Source organism: Fonsecaea pedrosoi, assembly GCF_000835455.1.
Source record: "Fonsecaea pedrosoi CBS 271.37 unplaced genomic scaffold supercont1.9, whole genome shotgun sequence".
Classification (NCBI taxonomy): domain Eukaryota; kingdom Fungi; phylum Ascomycota; class Eurotiomycetes; order Chaetothyriales; family Herpotrichiellaceae; genus Fonsecaea; species Fonsecaea pedrosoi.
In genome coordinates this window covers 300,937-321,779 of record NW_013550607.1, presented here as the reverse complement: position 1 = coordinate 321,779, position 20,843 = coordinate 300,937, and the positions used below count along the sequence as shown (strand labels likewise).

Below are 20,843 nucleotides of genomic sequence, written 5' to 3'. Positions count from 1 at the left end.
GGATCAGAACACATCAGTCGATTACACTGGATGAGCAGTGGCCAAGGGAGGAGCTGAGCACTGGATGCGACGTCGCACAATGCATCAAAGATTTTCGAGGGAGCTCGTGAGATGTAAACCATCGACAACCATGAGGACGGCCTCATTCCAACGCTTTTTTCAAGTCGTTCCACTTTTGCTTGAGGCCTTCATGTTCTGCATTGAGCTGTTGCACAATGTTAGACGTCCATACCCACAGATTCAGAAAAATATCACAAGGAAAAGGGGTTGCTCACCTCGGCATACTTCATCTTGATCTCTACGAGCTCCCGCTCCATTTCGGCCATTTGCTCCTCCATGTGGCGATTCTCATTCTGCACCTCGATATTGCGCTGCATAACTTGTTCCGTTCCCGCCCTGAGCCTCTCTTCAACATTTGCGGCCTCACTCTCTGCAACCTTTTTCAGCTCGGCCACCTGTCCAGTCAAGCTCTCGTTGCGATCTTGCAACTCGGTATTCTCAACTTTCAGCCGCACGAGCTCATTTGCGATCTCAATGTGCTCTGCGTCGGATTTCTCGGCTCTTTGCTCGAGGGAGCGGATCTGTGCAGCTTTTGTGGCGCAGTCGGTCCTCAGATTTTCCAACTCGGTCTCGCGTGCTTTCTCAGCCTTTGTAGTGGTCTCCCATTCTTCCCGGTATCGATTGAGCATCTCAGGGGTAAGTTTAACTGCACATGCATCTTGGACAAGGAGATCTGCTCTGTACACTTCCGTGTCGGAGCCACCAGAGCTGCCGAAAAATCCTGACTCCAGGATTGATTTAGACGAAGGCGCAGCATCGATGTAAACATCGAAGATCTTTTCTTTGAGAAAGTTCGTCAGGCTCTGCATATCCTGCATTGCGAGAAGGGTAGCCACGTTTCGTTGGATGACAGCCATTCCAAACTTCAAAATCGCACCCTCGAGCCCTTCGCAAAGGACCAAGTCGTAAACACGCATGACCAGCTGGAGTGGAAACCGATATGCGAACATGGTTAGAAACCACTGTGTTGCGTAGAGCTTGGGAGTGACTCCTCGGCGGTTGAGATGGCAATACAGCGCGGGTTCCAAATCCTCTAGTAACCGCTCAAACTGATACAGGTGTAGATGTAATCCCGGCATGTCCTGAACGAAAAGGTCGCGGAGTTGGTATTTGTTCATCAATCGAACAAGAAGGCAAAATGCTTCTTCTTCGGGCATTGTGAATAACAGAGGCATGATAATAAAGTTCAGGCCTTGAGGGTATCCGACGGCATCATCGAAGAGCGCATATGCGCGGCACACGTGAAAAAGCCCGTCTTGCAGACCTGCAGCTGCTGCATACTTTGAGTAGCTTGTCCTGGAGCCCATATCTCGTTTGATCATCTTCTCGAGCTTGGCCAGCGCTGCTGAATCCTCTTTGGCCTTTTTTGCCTTCTCCGCTGCCAGTTGAGTCTGGAGACGAGCCGTGCTCATGGGATCCGTCGCCTCGTGCGAAGGTGAAGGAGAAGCGACGCCTACGTTGGAGCTGGTGGCAGGCGTTGAGTGATCAGATCTTATCGACGATCTCGACGACGCTACCGACTCTTTTTCCTTGGTGTTTCCGTTGATATGCCCATTCAGTAAGGGAGACTTGGACATGCCCTCTTTCATGTCTGAGTGTGGCCCTCGGGACTTGAGATCCCAGTAGACGGCCTCTAGATCCTCGTTCTTGCTGCCTGCTAAAACTTGCCATATAACTGGTCTGATGGTCTGTGGGATCCCACCACTGATGGCTTGGGTGAACTCATCGGGACTCGTCCGAGCAACGGCCTGTGGACCCTCATTAACAACGTTTTGCCAGAAGTCCCAATCAATTGGGGTGCTGGTATCTGCAGTTGCTGCCGCCACCCCTGCCACTGTTCCTGGAGGCAGATTTGGATCGGTGGGTAGTGATTCGGCTATGGGCGAGGTCGGAGACATAACAGGAGTAGAGACAACGTTTTCATCCTGACCTACACTGCCCGGAGTGGCGATTCCCACACCCAAACTAGCTGACCTTCCAATAAGTCCAGCTATTGCACCTCCTTCGGATGACTCTGTTCCCTCCAAGCTCGCTATGCCTGCTTCTTCCCGCAGCCGTAGCATCTTGAATTGTTCGCGGAGCGATGCTCTAGAAGGCTGTTTCTGACCGCTTGACCCATCTTGAGACTCTTCTAGCGCCTTTAGCGTCAAATCAGCGTTACTACCGAGAGTGGATGCTGATGCTGCCGTATTCCGACGGGCGTCAACTTGTGACTTGGAGGGTAAGGGGGGCGAGCGTGTCTCTTTGGGAGCCGATGTTGCTCGGCTGAGCCATCCGAACGGAGTAGTCACTTTGCGGCTAAAGGTGGACGTTGACTGTGGTTGGGGTGGTTGCGGAGAGGGTGCTCGAGCGTCTGACGCTTTTCTGGGAGGAGGCGGTCCCCAAGGCACTGATGGGAGAGAAGCAGAAAAGCCTTGGAATCTCGAAGGGCGGGTAGCAGGTTTAGGAGGGAGAGGTTTCTCTGAAGGATCGCCCGAGGCATCGGTGGAAGGCTCTGGAGCTTTCAAAGTAGGGGTTTGCTGAGCGTCATGGGAATCATCCACAGCGCTTGTATCAGTAGTTATATCAGGGATTTTCGACTCTGAAGTCCCCGTACTATCTCTTTGCTCTTCTTTAGGTTCCTCATTGTCGTTCGAGATCGGAGGAGGGTCATTGGAGTTCTTGGGACCGTGAGGCGGCTGATCCGACTGGGAGGAACTTCGCTTCGAATCATTGTTGACATCCGTGGCATCCTCAAATTTCTAAGTTGCGTTAGAAAACATGTTTCGTCTGAACGGAGAAGCGTAAAACTCCAAGCGCTTTACCTCTTCGATGTCCGGATTGTCTGCACTATTCGCCATATTGGTCTGCCTTCAAGAGCCACCAGGCATGCTCATATCATCCTTTACCACACGATGACCGATAATTACAGGGAGTGGGACTCGTGGGAGGCAGAGGGTGGGCGCGTGTGTTGAGGTTGGGGCCGCGTTGTCCTTTGTAGTCGATGCGGGAGCGTCGAAAAGAGTATTAGATGCGCAGGTTCCAACTCCAAACGAGGAACAGATGTCACCACAGTTGGTCAGTGTCCCGGCAGGGAGTCGTGCTTGGTGATATCGAGAGAAGAAGCAGCCCGAGAATGAGTCCGTCTGCCTTGATCCTTGCACCTTCAATGGAGGCAGTTGAGCGAAGTACCGAGTAAATGACCGAATGACCGCGCTTTTTCTTGGGTGACGCGGGAAGCGAGCAACTTTTCAGTTTTGTAAACAGTTGATAGTGGAAAGAAGGATCAGCGAGATCTTGCGGACCTCGTGCTCGAGACGATTAGGCTCCGAGATCTATGGCTCGGGAGGAAATCAGGGTGAGGCGACACAGTGGATTGAATTGGAGAGGAAAGCTGTCTTTTTGCTCTTTTTCTAGTATCCGATACCATCATCCGCAGTTGTACCACACCACGATGCTCCGATGCGCGATTCCCATACACTCCTCCCTCCTTGAGCCCCGTCAATGCCTATGTCGGGACCAAGGGGGGCCAGAAGCCCGTGTTTAGCATGGAGCATAAGCCTAGTGAGCCCCATCTCATCGCATTTTCCACTGCCTTGCCCCTTTGATCAAGCCCCGTCACGCCGTTGTTTGGCTGTTCCATAAAGGGGTCCTGCAGCCTGCGAAGTCCTTGCGGCTCCCTTCACAATGGGGCTTGTTTCAGCTGCTCCAGGGATTCGTCACCGTGGTGCTGGGCAGGTTCGTTTGTCCCATACATAGTGGTTAAGCTTTATTACATAGTACAAGTACGGAACTCCAGATGGTATAAGGCCACTTTACTCCATCTCAATGCTGCATTACTCGTTGCTTGCCTAGTTGCTGTTCCATCTCAGTCCACCTCCCTCTTCTAAGAGGATCAAGTTGTTTGAGCTTCTCTAACCACAGCGCCACCTTTCCCCAACCCTCCTCTTCAAGGCCAGTTTGCAATTTGCTTTCTAGCATTGTACATTCGATCAACGCTTGGTATGGCCATTTGCAATCTTGAGCGTCTTCCAGAACTTCCTCAATGTACTCCCGCTCTGATGCGATGTATTCCAGCCGCTGCTCGTCAGACAGGTTCGGCGCCATACTCTTTGGTGCCTGGTCAAGATCAAAGGTGCACATTAGGTTCTGGTGATAGAACCAGAGTGATTGGTCGTAGGGATCGAATAGAGCCTTATGGATCAATTCGAGTTCTGGGATGGTCAGCATTCATCGACAAACTCGTCAATCAAAGACTTTACCTTCGTCCAGCATCTTTTGTCTTTCGTCGTCAGAGGCTTTCTCTTCGTCCAAGATTCTCAGAATGAGCTTTGTCCGGTTGTGCCAGGCTGAGAAGTTGGAGAGGTTGGTGCCTATCATCTTTTTGGTATATTCCAATTCCTGTCTCGCCATACTTTGCCCTTGCAAAGCTGGACTCTCGAGGCTCTGCACCACAATCCGTCGATAGCCCCAACCATGGAAGTTTCGGCTGTCCCGACTGAGCATCTTGCCCACCAATCCGAGCTCATCTTCCCATATTCCTCGAGCCTTTGCAGCTGGAAGAAGAGCCGTAGACTGCTCCAGGAGCCATATTCTGTGATTCCAGATCCAGTAGCATTTAGGGAATTTGAGGAGAAGAGGAAACAAAAATTGCAAGTCCAGCTGGATGATATCTAGTACCTGGCTGATTCGAGTCTCTTCGTCCATTTGACCCGAGGCTGTCTGTTTTGCAAGATCCTCAAATTCGCTGACATAGATGCGACGGCGATGATTCCAGATGGTATAGTACTCTGGGTTCCTTTTCAGCAGCTGTGCGGTTTGTTGGAGTAGCACCGGGGTGAATTCCTTTGCAGCAACCTGCTCACAATCAACATTAGCATCTTCATCTCTGAATCATCAAGATTGTCCCAGAGACCTTAGTGTTGACCTCTTCAACAAGCTGTTGATATTGATCGATTTCCTTCAACTCTTTCTGCCGTGCTTCTGCCGTTCGCTCCTCGCGGGTCGTTGTGCGAAGCACGCCATGCTGGTCAATAGGTCAACCCGAGCAATTTACACCTGCGGACTTCGTCTAGCTTACGCTTGCCATATTTGAGGATGAGGCCAATCCAAGAAGCAGGATCACTAACCTGCGCTTTGTTGAAGAGAGACTTGTGGAGGGGTGTAACAAGGTGAAAGAACGATCAAGGTCAGAATCCAATGACACTTCAGCCAACACAATTCCAGGCACCCAACTCAACCACCTATTCTTTTTGTACCTCAATTACCAAGCATCAATACCAACCAACACACTTTACTGACAAGTGATGGCTTGTCACTAACATAGGTACAAATCGGCGACACATTGCTTGTCCTGCACTTGATCAAGTCAAAGTGCTCTGTGCGAGTGGCGCCTCCACGGGTGGTGAAGAGGTTCGATCACTGTCACCAAGTGCCCAGAGACCGACCTCAAGCTCATCCCTTGTATAAAGGGAATGCAGGTGGCCGCTCGAGTCAATCTCGGCTGCTTACCGCCCCTCGCTAGATCAGAGGGCTCTACTGCTGTCAAGGTGTTCAAAGTCTGACTATCAACCTGACATTCCTTCAAATGGACCATGCCGCGTCTTCTGCAGAAACGTCTCGTTCAGAACTGTCGAGTAGTCCTCGCTCCTCAATCACGGATGATGCGAACAGAGCATCAGTGTCCACTGCACTGCAAGAACATGCCATTCCTACTACAGAACGCCCATTGCTCCGTCACTTTCCCCAACACCAATCGACCTCGGAGTTGGTCTCCGAGGATCATCCAGCCCAAGCATCCTCACGAACAAAGTCCCGTCCCTAGCAAAGACGCAGCCTGAGTACCGGCAGCCCTCTACAGATTCGGTCGCAATTCACCTCACCCGACCGATTCATTCCACAAAGACCTCTTCACGTGGATAAGCGAAGAGCCTATGAAACTACCACACCTCCAGTCATACTTCGAGGAAGGGAGAGAAATGAACGCCGGCGAGATAACACAGTGAACCCCTTTCGCTCTATGAGCGAGACGAGGTCCCGAATGTTAACTAGACAGAGAAACGCACCTAATGTCTATAACTTGCGTCCCCCACAATATGTTCCCTCTTTTGTTCATGGCAGAGATTCCACTCCTGCACATATTGACAGGAGTATAGCGACAAGAACTCTCCGTCAGATCAGTACAGGATTTTGGACAGTAGGAGGCAGACTGTCCGCTCATCTGGGGCAATTGCAGGGTGTACCTACTGGCTTGGGTGGAATGTTGGCAAGTGGAGGCACTGCTCCATTGCACACGGCTACATTTCTGGCCCACGCGACTGGTCACGACAAAGAAGTAGCACACGAACGCCGCCTGGCACTGGCGCTCGACATTGACCAAGCGGCTCGCATCCTGCTGCAAAATCCCGCCCTCGAAGACAAGGATGGCAACCGGAAACCCGAGCATTGTCCCTTTGTATGGAGGAACAGTGCATGGACCCGGGAGCCGACCTGTTGGTGTAATATGTGAATATACCTGTTTCTCATTTGCTTACTGACCTTGAAGTAGATCGGGCATACAAAGATGGAGGATTACTCGAAAGCGAAAAGGTGGTTCCTACCGTCCCTTTTCGGGTTCTTGACGCTCCGAACCTCAAAGACGACTATTACTGCTCCGTCCTCGCCTACAATCAGACCTGTCACTCCTTAGCTGTCGCACTGGGCCAAAAAGTCTATCTCTGGACCGAACAGTATGGCGTGCGCTATCCACCACTCCCTCCTTGCCGACCTGCCGATTTTGTGACTTCTCTAGCTTTCTCATCTGAGAAAGGGGCCAAGGCGATATTGGCAGTCGCCAGGAACAGCGGGACTATCACATTATGGAGTTTGCTAGAGATTAGGCCACGATTCGATGCGCCTCATCCTTGCGCAGCGTCCTGTGTGTCGTTCAAACCTGTTCAAACCCAGCGACCGTCTGTCACAGGGAATGGCACAGTCATGTGCGAAGACTTGGTCGTCGGCGACGACTCTGGCATGATATACTACTATTCTTTGGAGTGGCCCGAATTTGCTCCTGGATCAATGACGCTTCTGGCCAAACTTGACGCCCACAGCCAGAACATCTGCGGCATCTCCTGGTCACTAGACGGCAGGCACTTTGTCTCTGGTGGCAATGACAATCGGGCTTTACTTTTCGATCCGTCAGTCTTCCTCCACGCAGACCACCAGAGAAATATCTCCCCGAGTACACCTAGCTCCACGGCAGACATGTTTGATGACTCCAGCTTTTCGACGTCTCAGCTTCCCACACCCCCGGATACGCCGCAGAGATATCGATCGGCAAGTCACCGAGAATCGTCCAACTTCGATAGAGGATCAGCCAACGATATGCGCGATACTGACCTAGCAACACCACCTCCATCCCCTTTGCGTCCCAGCAGAGTAGTCGATCACTCTCCAACCATGCAAGACCTCAACCCGCCTGGTGACCCCCAGACTGCTGTTCCGTCGAATGAGTCTGTTCTTCACAACGCGCTCGTGGATCCCGTCATTCCTGGAGATTCTAATCTTCACATCCATTCCTTTGATCACGCAGCTGCTGTCAAGGCCATCGCATTTGCTCCATGGCAGCCGAACCTGCTGGCGACTGGAGGCGGAAGCAATGATCGCCAGATTCATTTCTTTCACACAGGATCAGGTGCAACTCTGGCCCTGATCAATGTCTTCTCCCAAGTCACTAGCCTGGTGTAGAGCACAACGAGACGCGAGATAGTTGCGACCTTTGGATATTCGCAGCCGGAGCATGGAATTAGGATAGCTGTTTTCAGCTGGCCGACCTGTGAATGCGTGGTGAGTATTCCCTGGGAAAGAAGACAGAATGGCGAGATCAGCCGTGCACTATGGGCAATCCCTTATCCGGGCGGACCGAATGATGCTATACCCATCCGAAGACAAGATGGGTCTAATGGCGAATTTTCGACATGGGAAGGAGTTCGAGAAACCGAGGCCGAGCGAAGAAGAGCCGCTGCAAGAGCAGTGGGGACGGTCGGTCCTCGAGTTCGTCGCAGTCCAGCCCCAAGTCCCGAGCGAAGTATCTTCCCAGTGATACGCAGAGGGCATCCGGGCATGGGTGCTGAGGAATTTCTGACAGATGGTTACAGTGGCGAGAATCGACGCGAAGGCGAGCGATGGGCAAGCCGGACAGAAGACGAAGGCAGCCTCATCATCGCATGCTGTGACCACACTGTCAAGTTCTTTGAGATTTGGGCAGGGAAAAGTAAAGGAAAGAAAGTGTATGGATTGGGTCAGCGGGCAGGTGTGCTGGGCGGTAGTCGTGTTCTGGAAGGTTGGTGTGACAATCTTGGTGTGGATGAGATTGGATATGGGGAGGACGTTATCCGGTAGATTGTGGATCAGGCAGAGGGACCAGGCAGATGGACCATGATGAAGAGCGAGGAATGAGGAGGGGAGAGTGGAATGAGCCAACATGAGAGGAAGCCTCGTTCACGGCACAGTCTTGGTCTTTGGCAGACGACGGACATCCATTCCCTATCAACAAACCATCATCGAAGACAGCGAGGTAGAAGGCGGGTATTTTTATCCACAGCAAATTGATAGCCAGCCTCCGAGAGAACACGACAAACAATCATTCATTCATAGCTGAACTTTTTTTGTTGGACCTAGTTGCACGCAATCTACAAGATAAGAAAACATGCCCAATGCTTCAGATGCTCAATACTCCATGCATAATACGCGATAATGCTCCATCAATGTTCATGTCATGCTCGCTGGTATCCAGGTCCTCGCTATGCTGAATTTTCAAGCCGAAGCCGCCCGGGACTAAATGCTTTTTGCCGTCGACTTGTAGGAAAGGAAGGGAAAGAGAGGTAGGGTGTGAGAGGGAGAGACATAAGCTAAAGGGGGTGAGTTTTGATGATCGAATCCTCGTTCCATCCCGTCGTGACTCCTGTGGTGCCATACCGCACTGATGCTGATGCTGATGCCTTGATCCGTCCTCTATACACACCCTCGTGCTTGAATCGTGGCGTCAGATGAGGGCAGGGTCGTTTATACTGTGCGCGCAAATGTCTTCGACGTCGTCTGGGGGTGGGCTGTGGAACAGGTTAATTATAATATGATGATGAGGAGGATGATTTGTTGGATTCGATATGTGATGATGGCGGTAGAGGAAACCTATGGTGGTGGTAATGGCCGTGATGGTCGGCGGGAGTGTTGAGTGGCATTAAGACGTGTGTCGAGGCACTGGCTCCGTTTTCCAAATCTGTCATTCCTATCCCGCTCCACATATATATCCTGACAAGAGGTTATGTAGACATCGACGTAGATGGCGATAGAGGCAGAGTAACGAATGAGTGCGTAGGACGGCAGACGTGCAGATAGAGTGCCAGGCATTGGTGTTCAAGCATGGCTTGTTGGCGGATACAAGATGTAGAGCAATCCCACAGCGCGTAATGTCATCGACAAGTGAAGGTGGATCGCTCAGATCCTGTTCGTCTTCTTGCCCGCTTTATTCTTCGACTTTTGGTTCGACCTGGGCGTATCCAAGTCCATATCCACATCATCTTTACCGTTTGCTTTGCCTTTCTTATTGAGAGGAGTTGATTTCGGCACAGGCTGTGTCTCCTCAGGCACATCCACATGGTCATTTGCACCTTCATCATCACTGGAGTCACCGGGCACACGCACTTCATCGCCTTCTTCTTCTTCGAAGTCGACAGAGCCGTCGTTGATGAAGCTGTCCATTTCCGAGTCTTCTTCCTCATCTTCCTCGTCTTCATCATCGTCGCTACTCCCCTCTTCATTGTCAGAAGATGCAGCGGATGGAGTCTCCAAGCCTGCTGGGGACGGCCCATCATCGTCGGGGTCGGATTCTTCGGCATTGGAAACTTCAGCTTCATCGTCAACAAAATTTCCCCCATGGCGGATGCCGTTCATCTTGGGTTGTTCCTCTTCATCCTCATCTTCCTCACTGTCGTCGTCCTCTTCGTTGTCAGATGACGTATCCTCTACACCGTTTTCGAGAGGCATCAGATCTCCATCATCCTCCTCTTCATCATCATCGCCGACAAGCTCATCCAGATCTCTCTGTGGCTTCGTCCTTGACTTCTTGGTCGGTCTGGCAATGTCCTCGTCCAGGTCTTCGTCATCGCTGTCCCAGTTATCTTCCCCCTCGATATAAACAATTCCGGGTTCATTTCTCCCTTTTCTGCTGCCCGCATATCTCTGGGCCAGCAGCTGTTTTCGATAATCTAGCTGCGCATCCAGCATATCCAACTTTCCTTTCAGCAACAACAAATCATCCAACGTCTTCATCCTGGCGTTCAAAACCTCATAAAGCGTCCTCACTTTCGCTGCCACGCCGGGCTGGCTTGCTATTGCTCCGCCATGACAGATGCACGTCCACTGCACCCATGTGATGAGGTGTCCATACCGCCCCGGACGCGAAGCGAGTCGTTCTGCGAGTCTGGACAGGAGAACGCCAGCGAGGGTGGAGTCGAGCCTTTGAATGGTGGATTTGACAATAGACATGTCCAGGGTATGCAGGCAAGCTTCCAGAAGAGATGTGTCATTGGTGCGGAGTGATTGAGTCAGGACTGTGGAGAGAGACATTCCCGAGGGGATGGTTGTTTGGCCGGGCTTGAGTATGAGGGCGGAAGTGTCGCGTTGAGGGATGGCTGATGCGATGGATATCTCGTGAGGGTGTTTCGATGCCAACATGTCGCCGAAGGAGGGTTCTCCCTCTTCTCCTTCTGCATCGGTGGCTGCCTTGCCTGACGCCGAGTCTTCTGCTTCTTCAGCATCTGCCATTTCCTCATCGGAATCAATCATCGAGCCTTCACCATCTTGTCCTGCGTCTTCGTCCTTCGCCCTAGTTACAGCCTCATTTGCAGACTCACTCTCCTCGTCATCCTCGCTCTCTTCGGCACTCTCACTGTCAGAGATTGGAATAGCAGGGTCCAAAGGTGCAGCGACTGCCTCGCCGTTGATGACCACAGTCCTCGACTCATCTACGTGTGATTTCCCGAGGTCCTTAACACCGTTGAGAGTAGCCGTATTGAGGGTCGATGTGCTCGTCGCTCTCAGAACCTCCTTAACGCCGTCAAACAGTATTTCTCCATTTCCTTCGTCTTGCCATCTCACTTTCTGAAAGGCCAGATCTACACCTCCATCAGCGGAAACCAGGACGACGTCGGATCCTTGGACAATGCCTGCAACTATCGGTACCGTTTTCACCTTGGAGCCTGGAGCGACCAATCGTATTGAGGCCGATGCTTTTTTTGTGAGGTTTTTTCTGCTGGATTTCAAGTCTCCGTTGACTTGCTGGTTCTCTGCAAAAGGTCTTGGAAAGAGTTCAACGGTGCCTTCTTTTGTCACAACGCAAAGAACCTGTTGGAGGAGGGTATCTGTCGTTTCCACAGCAGGAGTCGCGAGTTCGATAGAAATAACACCACTTCCAGCGACTAGGGTGCGCACCAGTCTCTTTTGAGATATGTCGTAGACGTTGACATATCTACCCGAGTCTGCAGCAAGGAAATATCCAGAAGTCCCTGCAACATCTGAGCCCGACCGGCATAATGACTGCACCGGGGTTTTGAAGGAGTCAAAGCGGTCTATTCGAAAGTCGTCGGACGAGACGAGGTCGATTGTAAACGGGGTGGAAGAGGCACATATGATGTGAGGCGCGTTTTGAGTCGGCGAAGCGAGGATGCTGATGGCAGGATCTGGTAGATTGATTGTCCTGCTTTTGTCAACAATCAAATGTCATGGTACAGCTGCGGAGGAGCTACTAACCTGATAGGTTGATCATTGGCCAGATCCCATTGTATGAGCTGTGCATCTTCGCCTATGCTCCAACCATACAGATAATCTGCGCAGGAGAATTTGAAATCTCTAACACCTCGTTCGTGTCCTCCACTCAGAGTGCCTACAATTCGACCTTCGGCGGGTGAGAACATGCAGATCTGCGAGTAATTGGTTCCGTAAGCGATGACTGCACCATCACTACTCTGAGAGTTCCGCTTGCGTTTTTTCTTCGAAGCCGACTGCAGTCGTTCCCGGTATGCAGCACCATAGTAGCCCCAGTCGAGGCAAGTGATCTTTGACCCGGCTCTGGTCTCATGCTGGCTGCGCAAACGTCCCGTAGTCGCATCGTGAATGCGCAGTTGGTGCACGTCGAAACTCTGAATGACCGAGGCGAATAGGTGCAGTTGTAATTGTGAAGGAGCAAACGCTGACTTCAACACTGAGACTTTTCGAGTATTGGCGCTGGCAGCCACTGCGGGCGACGAGGCGGAGGAAATTTTGGAGACCGATTTTTGAGAGTCTTTCCTACCCATTGTGAAGGGAATTATGGGAGGTGGCAGGGAGGGAGACGGGGTATTCAAGTGATATGTGTGTTCCCAGATAACATCGCAGTTGTTGTTGACTGATGGTGCCTGATATCCCACGCCTCAATCTTCGGGATGCTTGCTGTACAGAATTTATCAGTCCGGCAAAAAAAGTTGACGAATGTTTGGAGAATCCAATTGTCGGGCGCCGCCTTACCATTGCTGGCCTAGCCGGAGCGCACTTGGACATGTCTTTGCGTGTCCGTATTTTCCGCTCTTCTGGTCCAATGATTCGCCAGTGCATCCCTCTCCCTCTTTCTCGACTCATGTCTCATGTTGGTGCCCTGCAACAATTCTCAGAATACCCTCCCCAGAGATCTATTTCACCATTATATCAATTCTGTTGTCACCCGCTGTCTTTCTGAAACATTCTTAACATGGTCGGCATTTCCAAATCCTAGCATACGCTAGCTATGATAGTAGAAATGTTCGCTGTGACCCCAGCTAGGAGACGCCTGATGTTCACTTGTACTATGTGGCTGTCATTCTAGGCCCATTTGACGTGTCTCCAGATTATTGCCCCCCCCCCACCAAACGGGCATTACGAACACATTTGTTCTTTGCTCATGAACACTACAAGAAGCCAGGGCACGTCTATGACCGAACCAGATCTATTCATGAAGATGTTGAACTGCACTGCAGCTACTCTATGTCTGACTTTGGAGGTAGGAAAACCCTAATCATCAATAGCAGGACAGACTTGATATTTGCGTGTTTGCAAAAAATTTGCCTGGAGCGGACATCACCCTCATCCTCCGGGTCGACCGGTCAAGGCGGAAAGTTGCGGAAATTACAGTACAGGGGCAAAATGCTGCCACCATACTCGGTAGCCTTCTCGCGGACGAGCTGACCATCCCTCTCGACAATGCCTTCAGGAAAGTTTCAAGCACATTACCTGCCAAAGAGGGGGAAAAGATACTGTTCGAGGACACGGCAGGACTCGTATGTACACGTTGTCTGGTGCTGCCTCCCGCCCTCCGTCAGGGAACAGCCATGACTCATGCAGGTGCGACCACGTGACTTCACCCCTTCGGTCATCATGATGGAATCGATGGCAGGGATGAAGCGGGTGTGCGGAGCGAGCTAAAAAGTCAATACGGGTGATTATTGCTCAGGAAGTTGCCAAGCCTAACAACAATGAAAGTGAAAAGCGGTTCGCATCGAATGTATCAAAGCAGCTGAAGCTGACCCAGCAGAAGTGCCCAAAACAATTTTGAGACGCACAAAAAGGAAGATGGCACGAAAAAAAGGGGTCCCGCGATGAATGGGGAGATAACAAAGGCAGCATGGTGGACAGGTGGCCCGAGGTACGCGAGGCGTCAGACCAGGCCACGAGTGGGCAAAAGAGAAGGGGAGCAAAGAACGCAACAAGCAACCAGCGGCGACTAGAGATGGAGGGAGGCGGAGGGGAAAGGAAGGGCAGAAATGGGAAGAGGCAGGGCCGCACACAGGACTCGGAATCAGAAGTTTGGGGGGCAGCCATCGATTTGCTTGGGCAGAGCTAAAAACCTTGGAAGCCAGCAGGAGACGGACCAGGCCAATCAGACCAGGCCGACGACGACTCTGTGCATCCACTTTGGAGATTCTGCAGGGATACCCATGTCAGCCTCACCTAGCGTCGCTGCAGGGCCGCAGAGCGCAGTTGTCCCAGTGGGCCTCCTGGTGGACTTGCAACCCCCCTCGGTGGCTGCGAATGCCCGATCCTATTTAACGGGCTTCCGCGCAAATTTTGTTGTGTCGCTTGCACCTCAACCTGAAATACCGCCGCTCGGCTGGCCTTCCTTCTGAAACCACCTCTTTTTTTTTTTCCTGATTTCCCTCCTACACGGCCCGCTGACGACGCGCCAAACAAACAAAAACATTCTCCAATCCCAATCCATCCCACGCGCATCCCATCACCTCTCTTCAAATAAGTCTATTGCCATCCATCGATCTTCGATCGCGCTCATCGCCCTCGTCATCGTCGCCATCACTGTCGCCACTTGTCTTCCAGTGTCCGACTGTTGCCTGTTTCCTTTTCCCGTAATTGAAACACGCAGCTCGCTGGTGAGGCGAGGCTTGCTCTGAGCCTTCACGTGCCCGACTCGTGCACGTCCCACGTGACCTTGATTTACCTGTCACATGACCGGTCGAGATTTTCGCGAGGCTGGTGTTGAAGTTGGTGTCGCCACGGAAGACACTGGTCTGCATCGACACCATCATCCCGTCTGCATCTCCCCGACTATTTATTAATCTCGACCCTCCTGCGCCTTGTTCGCGAATTCATTTTTGGCCCGCGTTCACCTTTGCGCGCGCGCCCTTTGTTTTGCCGTTCTTTTTCTTCACTCGCCACCAGTTCGCCGCGTTGCGCCTTGTAAAATATCTCACTTAATTAATAACTTTTTCGCCAAACGTCTTGTTCCCTTTCGGCTGGTCCGATCTCTATCAACCTGAGATTTGCGCACTCGCTCTTGGCAACATGGACGTGGAAATGCAGATGGAGGCTCATGGGTATGTGGACTTGACCTTTCCGGCACGGCGCAATTCGTTTCATCTGACTCTCACTAGATTGCCAACGCAATTCACTTCAACCTCAGAGCAGCCAGAGGAGTCTCATATTGCCGACAACCTGGCCGCGTCAATATCAAATTCAGAGGCGACAGTGAATCCAAATCCACCTAAACAGCCTGCAGTTGACGCGGCGCAACCAGACTCAGTCAAGGCAGTGCCGGACGCAGTCACAGAGGCAGTCACAGAAGCAGTAACGAACACTGTCTCTGAAACGGCCCCTGAAGTGGCGCCTTCGGTTTCCTCTGAGGCAGCGCTGCCACCACCACCTGCCACAAATGGAGTCACAGATCATCCCAGCGAACCTGTCCAGGAACCTCCTACCGTTGTTCCCGATTCGCAACCTCAATCTTCACCCGACAAGCAATCTGCGAATATCCCAGTGGCGACATCAATATCGGAAACCAACCTGACTGAATCTTTTATTCCCTCTTCCATGCCTGCAGAGACCCAGTCCTCGGTCACGCCGTTGGAGACAAGTCAGTCAACCATGGATATTTCAGAACCCCCAACGCTCCCACCCGAGGCGCCGGTATCCGATCTGCGTACTGCGCCGCATGCTGATGCACTGACCCCAGAAGCTGTGGCAAAGGTCGAGGCCCAGAAACATGAGCTCGACAACTCTGCTGACCTAACCACCTCCCTCAAACCAGAGGTTGCCAACACTTCATTCCAAACAGTGCCGATGGTCGATTCAGCCGCCACAAACATCGGTCTTCCTTCCCCACCCGCGCAATCACCCCCTGCGGCACCAGAAGCACAACCTGCGACTTTGCCTGACCAGAAGCTATCAGATCGTTCTACCGCGCAACCAAAGCCGGAAGAATCGGTGCAGGTCGCAGAGTTGGCTCCTGCAGTGGAAGAACCCAGGGAACCCGCGCCAACACCGGCCGTCCCTGCTCCAGCTGAGCCCGAAGACCAAGTGATGACAGATGCATTGCCGCAACCGACCAAGCAGGTTCACGAACGCGATGAAGACGCCGATGATGCAGAGCGTGCCTCGAAGCGCGTTAAGACAGACGAACCCCGCCCGCTGACTGAAGAGCCACAATTCAAGATTCCGGATGTACCTCCGCCTGTAGTGTCATCGCCAGTTACAGCTAACGGCGACACTGAAGCTTCCGCGGCAGTCACGGAGGATGGTGACGATTCGGTTACACCAGCGCGTCTGGCACACATGAAGAAAGTGATCTCCAATCTAAAGAAGAGCAATGCGTCTGGACCTTTCAGACTACCGGTGGACTATGTCGCACTCAACATCCCGACATATCCTGAGATCATCAAACAACCCATGGATCTAGGCACAATTGACCAGCGGTTGAAGCACAACGAATATTCGTCGGTGGCTACATTTGTGGCTGACTTTGAACTGATTGTGCACAACTGTTTCACTTTCAACGGGCCCGATCACGGAGTCTCACAACAGGCCAGAAAAATGAAGGCATCGTTTGATGGCCAAATGAGGAACCTGCCCAAAGCTAGCATCGAAGAGCCTTCGAAAGAGGTTAAGAAAGCAGTCAAGAAGCAAGAACCGACGAGAACAGCGCCTCCGCGACGACCGTCCGTGAGTACATCTACGCCGAATGTCGGCGCAGCTAGTTCACCCAGCTCGGCCGCTCCCCCAACTCCTGCTTTCGCACCGAATCCTGATGGGATGCCTCTGATTCGACGCGATTCGAGTTTGACAGATGGCCGACCCAAGAGAGCCATTGTTCCCACTAAGCGTAACTCGGAGTTTGGAGGCGGCAGACCCAGGAAGAAGAAGTATGAGTTGCAACTGAAGTTCTGCGATGAGGTTCTGAAGGAGCTCATGAACGCCAAGCACTGGCAAGCAAACCAATACTTCATGTATCCCGTGGATCCGGTGGCCTTGAACATCCCAACATACTTCCAGATCATCAAGAAGCCGATGGATTTGACAACAGTGAAGACAAAACTCCAGAACAACGCTTACGAAAAGGCCAAGGACTTTGAGGAGGACATCCGGCTAATATTCAAAAACTGCTACAAATTCAACCCTGAAGGCGACTTGGTCAACTCTTCTGGTCATCAGCTGGAGGATTTGTTCAATAAGAAATGGGCGACCAAGGATGACTGGCTTGCTGCGCGGGAACCACCATCAGTCACGCAATCGGATGTGGATGACGACGAAGAGGAAGAAGAGGAGAGCGAAGATGAAGCGGAGGGTGATAGCGAAGAGGAGCGGAACGAAAAGATCAAAAAGCTGCAGGCACAAATTGAGGAGATGTCGAAGCAGATGGGTGAATTGACGCAAAAGAAGGTCAAGAAATCCAAATCGCCGCCCACGAAGAAGAAGGACAAGTCGAAACCCAAAAAAGAGAAATCCGAGGGCGCAGTCTCCAAACCCAGCAAGGACAAGAAGGAAAAGAAGAAACCCCAATCCAAGAAGCAAGAGAAAGACCGATATGTCACGTTCGCCGAGAAGCAGTACATTTCTAACGGAATTGCCATGCTGCCGGAGAAACAAATGCAGGAAGCCTTGCGCATCATTCAGCAGAGCGTCCCATCCTTGGCCAACAGTGATCAGAACGAAATAGAGCTGGATATCGAGGAAGTCCCTAACAGCGCACTCCTGAAGCTACTCGGCTTTGTCAAAAAATATGCCGGTCCCCCTCCAGATGAGCCCAAAGTGGAACATGCTGCCGAGGCCTACCATGCGCCGGCTCATCAGAAAAGCAAGAAGAGCAAGCCCATGAGCAAACATGAGCAGGAGGCACAGATTGAGGAGTTGAAGGGCAAGCTGGGAGCTTACGCCGGACCGATTTCCCCCAATGCCGTACCTTCGATAGAGACGGGCGACAGCAGCGATGATGACAACTCAGAGGAGAGCGAGGAGGAATAGACCTTTTTTCCTACATTGGTATCGTTGGGCAGCTCGATGAATGACGGGGGAATCCCACATGGATTTCAGCAATGACTGAAACGAAGACCAAAATTGCTTGCGCAACCGAACAGAGGGACCAATGGTGATCAAACTCGCACAGATCTATTATCAAAGTGCGGCTGTCGGGAATTGAGTCGAAACACACAGCAAGTTTCGCCCGATGGTTGAGATTGGCGCTTCACGTTTGTAGACAATATCCCATTTCGCTGAGAGAGTAAGAAGGCAGACGCTGCGCTCGAACTGGAAAGAAACGCAAATGAAATGAATGAAAAAAGAATGAAAAGAAACAGTAGCATCTAATAAAGTCCGTCTTCTGCTCCCTTTCTACGAGGTACTTGCATATTCGAGCACCAGGTATCCAAGGAAATTTTGTCTGCGACGCCAGTACTTTCTCTTTTTTTTTTAGCCAATCGCTTCTGGCTCTTTTAAATTCCCGCTCCACTTTTGAATTGACCATTCATTTCTTTGCAGAGCCAAAACCCACGTCCGTCACATTTGTATATGTGCTGGTGTTGTGCTGCTGTCGCTGCGTGTGCGAGCCCAACTGCGTCGGACTCTTGAACTATTTGGGGGTCTTTGCCTCGTCTTTTGCGGTGGTGTCTTTTGGCTGGGGTGGCGTGTAAGACTTCAGTTTTGTGGTCTGGCTGGCTGGTTGGCTAGCTGGCTAGCCGGCTGGGTCGACAAACCCCAATCAGGACCGGGAGAGACGCGCGTGGTGCTAGAGGTGGTCAGGTGTGCCAGACGCAGAGAGGCCGGTCTGAAGGGGCCAAGAGAGATCGAGGATAGGCATACAGACAGGCAGAAAGGCAAGCAGGTAAAGAAAGGCTTTTCCAAGGCAGACAACAGGGATGATCCCGTTGATCGCGGCGTCTGACTTGGAGGCGAACCCTGCCTTTGCGAGGTTGTGGGAGTACGTCACCAAGGAGTTGTTGGTGGGGGGAGACGCGTCGAGTAGGAAGGAAGAGGAGGAGAGGGAGCGGGCGTGGAGAGTTGGAAGAAGGAGGAGGAGGAGGATCAATGCGGAGAAGAGGATGAGGGTGACGAGGAGGGGTGGACAGAGGAGTGTGGGCGATGGTGGCGTGGGTGAAGAAGGTTCGGTTCGGTATTGTGGTTCTCGAGAGGGAGAGGGAGATGGGCAAGAAGAAGGGCTGGATCAGGAACAAGAACTTGACGGCCAGGCTGAGGATGACGATGGTGAAGAAGGTGAGGAAGAAGACGACGACATCGAAGATGACGAGGGTCGCGCAGGCAGGCATGGGAAACACCAACAAAAACCTTTGAGCCTTGATCGACAACTCCACTCCCTCAGGGTCGCCAGGGTCAAGAGACGTATCCTCCGCGACGTGCTCGATGATGTCGCCTGTCTTGATTCCTCAGCTGGTCAAAGCCACGGCGAAGCGAGTGAATCTCATCTTCGATCCCCCGGGTCAGAGCCGCTGCGCAGTCATCAGAGGAGCGAGAGTCACATATCGGTTTCCGCCGCCACGACCACGACTCCGCCCTACGCAGGAGCTGCAGTAGCGAATGCCGAGATGTTAGATGTCACGAACCAGATCTCCAATCTCCAGGGCCAGACGGCGGCGGCGAATTCATCCTTGACAAGCGGTAAAACAGACAATGTGGACACGGAGCGGTCCCCTGGGAAATCTATACCGCCAGACCTGGGAGAACTTGTTCGTGTTATTGCCGCGTATCTACACCTCATGCTTGACGGGTCGGGATCCCCCTTCTCCTCGTCGTCGTCAGATGAGGTTCACTCGCGCCAGAGAGGGCTGAGAGAGAAACAAGACATCAGGAAGGATGATAAATTAGAAAAAGGTCTTCTCTACGAGGATATCCTGCGCTTCAAGATGAACATGGGCCCTATCGCTGACGCGGTCTCTTCGCGCCTCGTCGAGCTCGAGTCGTCGCTTTGCGTGTTGTCGGATATTGCACTGGAGAATGGGTATGAAGAAGAAGACGAAGACAAGAGCAGAGCTAGGCGCACCCAGGGCCGCCTGCGTGTATCCCAGGACCTGCGGGAAAGTGTCCAGACCCAACTATCCCACCTCTCCGACCTCCGCGAAAATGTCCTCCCATCATCACTGACAACGCTGACCGCCACTCTTCAGCAGCTGGTCACTCTTCAGCGCCAGCTTCTGCAATTGCAGGTCCAGTACCTCGAAACCTCCAAGCACGGCGTCCTGTCTCGTTACACAATGTCGAAGATTGCTTTCCTGGACACCGTAGCACAGGCGATGGCGTTGAAGGCGCAGGTCCTTGTCCTGGAAGCAAGGAAAGATTTTGAGTTCTCTCCGGAAGCGGAGAGGCGAAAGGAAGTGATCAGAAAGAAGATGGCCGAGGTGCAAAAGGAGGAGGATGGGCTGGATAACAGGATCGGTTCGTTGGAAAGCGTACTGGCCGAGTACGAGGCAATTGATACCGGAGCGAGCATCATGGGAAGGTTGGGAAAGAGGTACAAAGAGATTGAAGAGGAGATGGAAGGGGTCAGGAAGGATATCGAGATGTTGCAGAGACGGGCAGTGAAGCGATGATGCTGCGTTGCGGCCGAAGTACTCGGTAGACAGCAACGGATGAGAATGCGGTGAGGCTGAAGCTCAGCCTTGTACGTCACATCCACACGAGTTGACTTTTTTCCTCGCCCTCGATTCCGTCGACCTGCAAGTTCTCTTGCTTCTCTGATGTGAGAGGGGAGACAAGCAAGATTATCTTCGCAAGCCAAACATTTCCGTGGACGCACCTTACAACCTCCGCGTTGCCCTGCACTTCACTTCACCACCAAGACATGAAAGGACAAACAGCAATACAACCCACTGGTGGGCGTGCGAGCGGCAAGAGGTGGGCACTACTTGAAGTACACTTCTTCAGGTAAGGTCAACGAATCTTGGGCTGGCGAAACTCCGTCCCTGGCCAATCACTCCCCCGGTCAGTTGGTCAGTCAGCTGCTCCCAAGGGCTGGCGGGGGG

General features: G+C 52.2%; 6 protein-coding genes across 6 annotated transcripts; 3 read left to right on the top strand and 3 right to left on the bottom strand.

Moving 5' to 3' along the window:
- Window positions 1-142: 142 nt before the first annotated feature.
- Window positions 143-2,900, bottom strand: Z517_12216 (uncharacterized protein; the record flags this gene model as incomplete). The annotated part of the gene is made up of 3 exons (XM_013422630.1): window positions 143-205; window positions 276-2,801; window positions 2,865-2,900. The coding sequence occupies 3 exons, from the start codon at window positions 2,898-2,900 to the stop codon at window positions 143-145; spliced, it is 2,625 nt and encodes an 874-aa protein (XP_013278084.1).
- Window positions 2,901-3,864: 964 nt separating this feature from the next.
- Z517_12215 (uncharacterized protein) lies at window positions 3,865-5,128 on the bottom strand (the record flags this gene model as incomplete). The annotated part of the gene is made up of 4 exons (XM_013422629.1): window positions 3,865-4,253; window positions 4,302-4,896; window positions 4,955-5,065; window positions 5,120-5,128. The coding sequence occupies 4 exons, from the start codon at window positions 5,126-5,128 to the stop codon at window positions 3,865-3,867; spliced, it is 1,104 nt and encodes a 367-aa protein (XP_013278083.1).
- Window positions 5,129-6,298: 1,170 nt separating this feature from the next.
- Z517_12214 (uncharacterized protein) lies at window positions 6,299-8,421 on the top strand (the record flags this gene model as incomplete). Its single annotated transcript, XM_013422628.1, has 3 exons — window positions 6,299-6,530; window positions 6,587-7,763; window positions 7,830-8,421. 3 exons carry the CDS (start codon window positions 6,299-6,301, stop codon window positions 8,419-8,421), a joined length of 2,001 nt encoding a protein of 666 aa, XP_013278082.1.
- A 1,095-nt stretch (window positions 8,422-9,516) lies between these two features.
- Window positions 9,517-12,374, bottom strand: Z517_12213 (uncharacterized protein; the record flags this gene model as incomplete). The annotated part of the gene is made up of 2 exons (XM_013422627.1): window positions 9,517-11,776; window positions 11,830-12,374. The coding sequence occupies 2 exons, from the start codon at window positions 12,372-12,374 to the stop codon at window positions 9,517-9,519; spliced, it is 2,805 nt and encodes a 934-aa protein (XP_013278081.1).
- Window positions 12,375-14,883: 2,509 nt separating this feature from the next.
- Window positions 14,884-17,835, top strand: Z517_12212 (uncharacterized protein; the record flags this gene model as incomplete). The annotated part of the gene is made up of 2 exons (XM_013422626.1): window positions 14,884-14,915; window positions 14,973-17,835. The coding sequence occupies 2 exons, from the start codon at window positions 14,884-14,886 to the stop codon at window positions 17,833-17,835; spliced, it is 2,895 nt and encodes a 964-aa protein (XP_013278080.1).
- Window positions 17,836-18,725: 890 nt separating this feature from the next.
- Window positions 18,726-20,411, top strand: Z517_12211 (uncharacterized protein; the record flags this gene model as incomplete). Its single annotated transcript, XM_013422625.1, has 1 exon — window positions 18,726-20,411. One exon carries the CDS (start codon window positions 18,726-18,728, stop codon window positions 20,409-20,411), a length of 1,686 nt encoding a protein of 561 aa, XP_013278079.1.
- Window positions 20,412-20,843: the final 432 nt, after the last annotated feature.